At 59.7% G+C, this 9459-nt stretch overlaps 1 protein-coding gene across 1 annotated transcript in view; it reads right to left on the reverse strand.

The window, feature by feature from the left end:
- CNPY1 (canopy FGF signaling regulator 1) overlaps positions 1 to 8261 on the reverse strand; it is a 33598-nt gene extending 25337 nt beyond the window's left edge. The window contains 2 exon segments of the mRNA XM_077761678.1: positions 8163 to 8185; positions 8187 to 8261. Of these exon segments, the coding sequence (XP_077617804.1) occupies positions 8163 to 8185; positions 8187 to 8261 (98 nt within the window).
- Between the last annotated feature and the right edge of the window lie 1198 nt (positions 8262 to 9459).

Raw genomic sequence — 9459 nt, forward strand, 5'->3', positions numbered from 1 at the left:
AAGGAGGCCCCAACGGTCCCGCGGGCCCCAGAGGCTCCCCCTGACCACATGGGGAGCAGAGGGCAGCTCTTGAAGCCACAGAACAGGGCTAAGGATTTGGAGGTTCAGCCCTTGCTCGGGTCGGGAGGGCGGGGAAGGTGGAGCAGGCCACCTGCTCGTGGGCGACGGGGTTGGGAGAGGCTGATGCTGGAGGACGTGGGGATGTCCCGGCTCCGGACCATCCTCCAGAAGGGAGTCCCAAGCGGGAGCTAAGACAGCGCAGGGGGAACCGGCTAGTGAGGGGGTGGGGCTGTGGCGCCAGGTAGCTGCGCAGAGAGGCCCCTCCCACCCGAAACACGGCTGTCCCCAGAGCCCCGAGTGCCAACTCCACACCCCCAGGGTCCCTGGGGGCCGTGTGAGCCGTGTGCAGACACTCCGGGGCGGACCGCGTGGTGGAGGCAGGAAGGCGCCACTGCTTCCCCGGCCCTGCCTCCAGGGAGGCCGCTGGAGGCGTCTCAGGCCTGGCCCTNACGGAAGGACACTGGGCCCAGAAAAGAACCGGAGACTTCACGGAAGCCATCCGCGTGAGCCGACAGCGCGGTACTGGGCGTGAAAGGACTTGAACACACAGAGTGCACACCCGAGACGGGCTGCGCCGGGCCTCTCCCTCGCCAGACAGACAACCGCCTCCCGCCACCGCGCTCTGGGGGCCGCACAGCACAGCCCTCTCTTTCTGGGACCAGGTGGATGCACTCCACGTCGCTGGGAAGACGGGGACGCGGGCCCATCTTCCCGCGGCTTCCGCGGTCGCCCTCTGGTCGGTGCCGCCCGTGCCCTTGGGGTCCCCTCGCAGCGGTGGAGCAGGAAAGGCCAGGACTTCCATCCCCCCTTGTGGGAGCTGTCCTGACTGCCAGGTCACAGCTGCCACGGTCACTTGCTGGGCCCTGAGTGACAGCTAACCAGAGTCGTGCATTTAACAGGGCCGCTCGGGGCCGTGGCCTCTGAGCTCTCCCTTCTCCTCCGGGCAGCAGGGGCAGCTCCCTGGTGGTCTGGGCGTGCCGTGTGGACGCAGCTAAAAGCCTGTATTAAGTTCCTTTCTGGGGACGCCCGGGCGGCTCAGTCGGTTAAGTGTCTGACTCTTGATTTCGGCTCAGGCCATGATCTCACGGTTCGTGGGCTGGAGCCCTGCGCCGGGCTCTGCGGTGACAGTGGGGAGCCTGCTTCAGGTTCTCTCTCTCCTTCTCTCGGCCCTTCCCACCCGCCCCCCACAAATAAATAAATAAAGTAAAACAATTATTTTCTGTTTAAAATAGCTGCCGGGATTCTTACTCCCAGTGGAGCCCTGGGCGAGTGTAAGAGCCGGCTGTGGACAAGGGCCCCTCCACGGTCAGGCTGTGGGCTGGGCTGCTCTTACCCGCCTGGCACAGATGGGCGCTGTGGGCGGGTGGTCACTCTACCCCCCAGGGAGGCTGGCACCCCCTGCGTGGCTCTGAACTTGAGCTTTATGCGGCAGGTTTGAGGAACCTTCACTCACGGGCACCGTGCCCCGGGATGCTCGTCCGTCTCCAGGCTTTGCCCCGGGGACCAGCTCGGTGGCTCCGCACCACGGCCGCCACACCCGTGTCTTCCTAGCTCACCTGTTTCCAGCCTCCCTTGCAGTCGGGTGAGGATGTGTGATGTCCCAGCCACAGCAAGGGGGCGGAGGTTAGGGTGTCCCCCCCTTCCGTCTGCCTGGAAAACCTTCCCGAGGAAGCCTCCCTGGGCTCCCTCCCCACCATCCGGCCATGGGAGGGGGACTCTGAGGCATCTGGGGGAGCAGACTTCCCTGCCGGCCCGCCCCAGACCACGGCGTGAGCGAGGAGCCAGTTCCCACCATGCAGAGCCGACTCGGACAGCAGAGAACGGTGCTGGCTCTTTACACGAAAGCTTTGCGGATCCTGGGTGGCTCCATCAGTTAAGCATCCAACTTCAGCTCAAGTCATGATCCCACGACTTGTGGGTTCGAGCCCCGCGTCGGGCTCTGTGCTGACAGCTCGGAGCCTGGAGCTGCTTCAGATTCTGTGTCCCCCTCTCTTTCTGACCCTCCCCCGCTCACACTTTGTCTCTCTCTAAAAACTAAATTAAATTGTTAAAAAAATAAACAAAATAAAAGCTTGAATGGTAGCATTTCTCTTTAAAAAATAGAGAAGAAGTAAAATAAAAGATGATACAACATAAAAGTCACCAAACTTTTCTCAAAGGTGCACAGAACCCCAACGGTTATGGTCTTGAGGACTAGACTTAATTCATTCTTTATTTTTTTATTCTTTTAATGTTTATTTTTGAGAGAGAGAGAGAGACAGCGAGAGCAGGGGAGGGGCAGAGACAGAGGGAGACACAGAATCTGAAGCAGCTCCAGGCTCTGAGCTGTCAGCACAGAGCCCAATGCAGGGCTCGAACTCACGAACTGTGAGATCATGACCCGAGCTGAAGTCGGATGCTTAACCGACTGAGCCCCCAGGCACCCCATAGAATTCATTTGGCTACCAGGAACGGAGACTGAGCAAGAGAGGAGACGGCCTCACGGTAGCCCTTTGTCAGAAATCTTGCAGAAAAGCCAGTCACGTGTTCATGTGTCGCTTTCCAACTCGCTAAGGACAATGCTGCTATTTAGCATTGGAATTCTTAAAATGACATGGAATTCTTGGATTTCTCAAAAACAAAACCCCAAAAACCCACACTTAAAAAAAATTACTGTGATAATGTGTTCATTATGGGAAAAATGTAAAGATAAGCAAAAAGAGAAGAACGAGCCGGTGATGCCCAACGCTAAGCACGAGCAGCACTGCGCTGTGTGCTCTGAGACGCCGTCCCCCAGGACAGGGCAGGCCCACGCGCGGCCCTCCGTGCAGCCTGGTTAATCACCTCTTTTTATATATATGTATATATAGTTTATTATTTTTGAGACAGAGAGAGACAGCGTGATCAGGGCAGGGTCGGAGAGAGAGGGGGACACAGAATCCGAAGCAGCTCCAGGCTCTGAGCTGTCAGCACAGAATTTGACGTGAGGCTCGAACTCAGGAACCGAGAAATCATGACCTGAGCCCAAGTGGGACGCTTAAATGACTGAGCCCCCCAGGCGCCCCTAATCACCTCTTTTTTGCACTTAAAAACTGGAAAACATCTTTCTGACTTTTTTTTTTTTTTTTACTGTTTCTGATTTATAGCTTCCTGGGAACATAATTTTACTCATAGTTGTTTTTGATGTAACATATTGATTCGAATGTGGTCTGTGGCTGGCAGTGTCCACACTTAGGGGTGATCCCCCGAATTCCCGCCCCCCGGGCACGGCTCCCAGCCTTGCACTCCATCCGCACACCGGCTCCTTCTCTTGCCGGTCTCCTGAGCCCCCCGGCTGGGGTCCACCAGACGCTCTGCCGTGAAGAGCCACCGCCGCCCTCCCGCTAACAGACCCCTTCCCTGTTGCCCCCCGTGTTCAAGCCCGCACCCCCAGGAGACCTGTCAGCAGATACCACCAGCGGGTGGGTGTCTGAGGCTCTCCTGACCACGACCCGGGGGTGTTTGGGGGATGGGGGTGCGGCTTCCGGACAAATTTCCCACGTGTTCAAAAGGGAACACAGTACCAGCTTCCGCCTTCCCTGCTCTGAACGTGGTGATGGAGGCTTCATTACGGACGCGAGTGGTTGATTGAATCATTGGCCGTGGGTGACTGAGCTCCGTCTCCAGCCCCTCCCGTCCCCAGAGGTCCGGGTGGGGTTGAAGGTTGGGCCCCAAGGTCACCTCAGGAGCCCACGCGCTTGTCCCCGTCACTCAGGACAGCACGAGGGTTCGGAGCTCTGAACCCTATGCCGGCAACGGGAGGCGAGGATGAAACACGTGGCTCACTGTTATCACATGTGGTGTTCACAGCGCTAGGGTGTGACTCAGCCTGTCTACACCACACTCGGCACGGGCAGAGCGTGCACGCAGCGTCCTGGCTGTGGGGGCCACAGAGGCCGCATAGCAGCGAGCCAGGAGCCGGGCTGCTGGGGCCGCGTCCGTGGCGCCCGGGGTCCGCGGCCTAGAGAATGTACAGACCACACTGGCAGCTGTTTCTGCCACGATATCAGGGTTCAGAGACGTTCCGGCCGTTTCTGTAGAGGGCGGCAGGGAATATCGCAGCCCTGTTCGGGATTAATAATCTTCCCAGAGGAAATGCCGTCAGGCTACTGCCCCTTGTTGAGAACAGCCATCTGCTACGGTGGCTTTTCGCTTTCTGGACACGACCCACTTTTCCCCGTTCAGCTCCTTACGCAGCGTCACGTTCTCTTTAGTGGTTTCCTTTGCTGTCAGGTGCACTCTGGTACTTTATGTGAGTTTCCACATGGTGCTTTCACCCTGCTACACCCATTTGTGGCAGCTACAGTCTGAAAATTAACAAGGGACTGAGTTTCCCCTCTGCTCCCTGGCTGACCTAGTACAAAGACCCAAGCCTCTCATCTTGTTGGCAAACGGAGCCCCACATACAGTTGTACAGGCTGTGCACTAAACAATTCCAAAATGTCACAGGAACCTGGTGTTATACGGTATGTAACAGCATGGGGTAGCTCTATCGATAGCAAATGATGTGGCTCTGTCTAAACTGACTTATCAGCAGTTAAATTAAATACCAATTTGCCAAAACTTAATGAGTCACTAAAGCTTTCTGAGCCTCATCTTCTATATTTTTCTTTCCAATTTTTTAAATGTTTATTTATTTTCGAGAGAGAGAAAGAGACAGAGTGCAAGCAGGGGAGGGGCAGAGAGAGGGAGACACAGAATCTGAAGAAGGTTCCAGGCTCTGAGCTGTCAGCATAGAGCCTGACACGGGGCTCAAACCCACAAACTGGGAGATCACGACCTGAGCCAAAGTCGGATGCTTAACCGACTGAGCCCCCCAGGTGCCCCTACACCATCTGCTTTTATAGGCCGTCCATAAAATCAGTAACACTGAAGGCCTCCAAATGACCTCAAAGATGATGTCAATCAAGCCAAGAGACTTGTGTCTTCAACTCCCAGCCCCATGAGCCGCTCAGCCCAGCGTCAGGTCGGATGGGGGCCCAGGGAGTCCAGGTAGCAGGCCTGGCCCCGTCACAACTCTGAGAAATGGGGGCCCCGCCCGTGCTGGGGTCGGAGCTGACGGAGGCTCCCGGGCCCCTGTAGACCGACCACTGGTCCACACACACTTCTGCGAGCAGGACACAGGGGAGGCGCTGTCAGAAGCACGGCAGCCCCGGAGCGGGACTTCCAGCCCCTGGGGCGTGGGGTTTCCATCCGCACAGGGGAGGGGGGCAGAGTGGAGGCGGGGGGGGCAGAGAAGCCGTNGGGCTGGCTCCCCCAGGGACGTCCTGAGGCGCCCTGAAGGCACTGAGGAGCTCCCGGGCTGCCCCCCGGGACTCGCCTCCTTTCTTGCTCAGCCAGAAACCTGTCAGGCCGAGGCAGCCTCGCCGGAAGTCAGCTGGAGCCCAGGAGAAACGGGGGCCCCCCCCGTCACGGCCCCCACCACCCTAACGCTGCCCCAGACCCCACGGAGCCCCGCCCTGTCCTCCGAGGGACGCTCTCCTGGGCATGCTGCTGGCGGCCACGTGGGCAGCCACGTCTGGGTGTCTGTGGCTCTGGCCGGTGACCCCAGGGGCGGCAACCCCTTGCTCCGTGCGCACGGAGCCGAGGGAGGAAAGACTTAACCCAGGGCTCAAAGCAAAGCCAGAGCGGAGCTGGGGGGGCCCGGGGGGTGGCTCGGCCCCCAGGACCAGTCCAGGCAGGGGGCGGGGGGCCGGCGGGGGAGGGGAGCACNCCCAGACCCGCCCCGCCCCCGCTCCGGCAAGGCCAGCTCAAGTCACTGCACCCGACCCCTCAGCACACGGGCTCCCTGGGGGGCGCCCCACGCTCCCTGAGGAAGGGGAGGCCTTTCCAAGGACGCTGGGACGCCGGCCCCCTGGGCTCTGAGGACACGGCGTGCAGGTTTGTGTTTCCTTGTGTCCTTAGAGAAGCAGAACGAGAAGGGAGAGCAAACGGGGGGAAGGAGGAAGGTGAGTGGTGTCGTCCCTCCGGCCACCAGGTCCCTGAGGCCCAGGGGAGGCCCCAGGCGTCGGAGGCCCCGCCAGGCGGCCGGGCCGAAGCTCCTCCAGCATCCCGCTCGCCGGCCATCGGTGTGTTCCTCACCCACACGGAGCAGAGCGCACGCATCCGACCCGCAGCCTCGCGCAGAAGGGCAGAGGGGCGCCTCTCACCCGCCCCGGCAAGGCCGCCTGGCCCCCGCCCCGATGGGCCTTTGAAGGGCCTGCCTTCGTGCCGCGAGGCCCCCCTGCATTTCGAGTTTGGCCGAGTGGCCTGCTGGCCGAAGAAAAGGGCGGGGCGGGTTTGGAATCGCCGCCGGGGAGAGTTTTTGGAGTTGGAGGCCGCAGGGGGCTCCGGTGGCTTCCGGGGTGGGATTGCAGGGTTCCTCAAACAAGAGGGGCCTTCGGGGTCACTCGGCCATGACAGTTCCAAAGGCCACACGGTTCCAAAACGCTGGGGCTTCAGGGAGCCGCCTTCTGGGACCCACGTGCCCGCGGGGGGGCCCTGCTCCGGCGGGAGACCCGGGGCACACCCGCTCTGGCCTGTGCCAGGCCCGTGAGGCCCCCCCGCCAAACCCATGAAGGTGCAGGATGGCGGCTTTCAGATCGCTCTGCAGACCGAGGGTTTGTGGCAAACACTGAACAGGTTATTTCGGCTCCACGGACTCGACGTGGAATCTCCAGAGGCGGGAGGAGGGGCGAGGAGGCCCGTTCCCTCCAGGTGAATGCGGGTCCCTGTCCAGAGAGAGGCTCAGGGCCCCTAAGCCGGGCCTCGGCGGCACAGGGGACAGGAGAGCCCCCGTGCGCCCTCCAGCCACCACGGACCCCAGGCTCCGTGCACCTGCCTCGTGCCCGCCTTCCACGACCCTCAGGTGTCTCCTGAGTCCCTCCTGAGTCCCCACCTTTGCCCTGGGTCCCTGTGAGGAGAGGGGCCTTCCTTCCTGCCTGGCCAGGTGCCTGGCCCTGGGCCGGATAAGCTGCACCGTCACCTAGTGTGGTATCGACGCCCCGGTTATTTGTGACCGAGTCGGCCTGTGCGCAAACCCCCGCCCCCGGCCCTGTCTGGAGGGGGGAGCCGCTCCAGCTGGCGCCAGGGCCCAAGGCCGCTGCTCTACAGGTGGCTGGGGCCACGTGGGGCCAGGGGCACCTGGGGGTAAGCGGGGACCGGCCGGCAATGGAGCCACGTGGACGCGCGCGTGGTGCAGGCAACCTTGATCCTTCTGGTGACATGATCCGAACAGCGAGCCTTCAGGGGTCCGTCCTCGTCTGTGACCTCAAGACGCGGGGAACCTGAGCCCCACCCCCCGGGCAGCAGGTGCGCTGACTCCTGACTGAGGCGAACGTCACACCTGTGCTCCGTGAAGGCGGTCGCGTTCCCCATGTGGGGCCCGTGGAGCCTGGGCTGGGCCTGGTCCCACCCTCCGCGCTCTGATGGGCCCAGCAGCCCGGAGAGAGGGGGGAAGCAACCCGCCCACCTGGATGACCTGATCTAACGGAGAGGGCAGTGCACCGGCCACACCAGCGAGAAGCCCGACCGGCCTCTGTAAGGCTCTGACTCAGGCGATGGGGTAAGACAACCTCTCCCGTGCATCTCGCTTACCATGACATTGCAGTTGGCTGACGCGTTCGGNCCGGCTCCCGGTGGCCCCGCCCATCCCTCGCGCACCTCAGACCAGCAGGTGCTGGGCGGCCCCTCCCCTGGGGTCCTTCTCCCCCCCCAGACTAGAGCCCCCGTCTGTCCCGGAGGCGGGGCTTGCGTCTCCCCATTAGAACTCTCTGTAGGTCTCGGGGGGAGGGGTGGGCATTTCCATGAGGGNGGGCCCCCTGCTGGCCTCGCCCAACAACCATGGAAACGCTATTTTTATCCTGATGAACAATAGTGCCGACATGTCTTCCAACTCGACAAGACACAAAATTTAGGTGCTGGGAGAGAGACTTCAATTTCAAGCTTAAAGATTACTTTGGCTCCCCCAGGACTCAGAAGCAATTTAGAGCTGATACCCTGAACAAGAGGAAGGTTACAAGATTAAGACCAACTGCTGTTTGGATAAATGGTTGGTAATTGCCCATATCCGCAATTATACACTGGCACATAATTTCTTTCCCGATACCTTTCTCCTCTCCTGCGTCCCCGTCAGGATTTATTCGGAAGGAGCCCACCTTGGTCTTCTGCCGAGCCCTGGTGACGCCGTGCTCCGCCTCGTCCATCAGGGCCCTGCGTGCTCAGCGAGACACACGTGACCGTTATCTCTGGAAGGCGCAGGGTAAGGCCACCCGAGCCCTTCTCTCGCCGGACCCGCAGCCAGTGTGCATCCCGTAACCAGGGAAGGGCTGTCAGCCTCCAAGTGAAGGTGCAGCGTTCAGAGACAGCCAGCTGCGACTAGTTTCCTTCCTATGCCCTCTCGTACCCTGTGGTTTTTAAAACCATATGCGTTTTGCTTATTCATTTAAAATATGCTTTTTGGTGGCACCTGGGTGGCTCAGTTGGTAAGCGTCTGACTTTGGCTCAGGTCATGATTTCAGAGTTCGTGAGTTCGAGCCCCAGGTCGGGCTCTGTGCTGACAGCTCAGAGCCTGGAGCCTGTTTCAGATTCTGTGTCTCCCTCTCTCTCTAACCCTCCCTTGCCTGCTCTCTTTCTCTCTCAAAAATAATAAATAAACATTTAGAAATGTTTAAATATGCTTTCTTATTTTTACTAAAATTTTTAAAAATATTTACTTATCATTGAGATAGAGACAGAGAGCAAGCAGGGGAGGGGTAGAGAGAGAGGGAGACACAGAAAACGAAGCAGGCTCTGGGCTCCGAGCTGACCTCAGACAGACTGACAAGGGGCTTGAACCCATGAACCTCGAGATCATGACTGGAGCCGAAGTTGATGCATAACCAACTGAGCCACCCAGGCGCCCCTAAAATATGCATTTTTCAAGAATAAAGATGTTTTTCCTCTCTGTCAGGGTCCCTGAAGCCTCACTGGGTCTCATTAATTACACTCAGGGAGCCTCGCCTTATAGGAAAGGTTGGCCCCAAACTGGGCCCTGCTCCCAAATGACACATTTTTGCTGGATTAGACATGGCAGGAGTCTCTGAGCCTTACATCTTACGGGCTATATGGCGGGCTCAGCCCCTTCTCCCCGGGCACCGCCTGCCCAGCGGAGAATTCTCACTAGTAACAAGCAAACAAAGTGATGCCTCCAACATCAGCCTCGTGTGCTCAGCAGGAAAAGAACTCTGGACGTGTGCTCTCGCCCCAGCCGTGGGCGAGGGGTGTGGGGGCCGGATGGGGGCGAAGCAAAGCTCCCCCACCCAGGGCGGCTCTGCCAGTAAGTGAGGCAGAAGCAGCCTCTGTCTGACTCAGGCAATTCCGAGTCTCTTTGTGAGATCAGCACCACCTTCACCCGCCCGGGAT

The sequence above is a fragment of the Crocuta crocuta genome, unplaced genomic scaffold (genome assembly GCF_008692635.1).
Source record: "Crocuta crocuta isolate KB4526 unplaced genomic scaffold, BGI_CrCroc_1.0 scaffold408, whole genome shotgun sequence".
Classification (NCBI taxonomy): domain Eukaryota; kingdom Metazoa; phylum Chordata; class Mammalia; order Carnivora; family Hyaenidae; genus Crocuta; species Crocuta crocuta.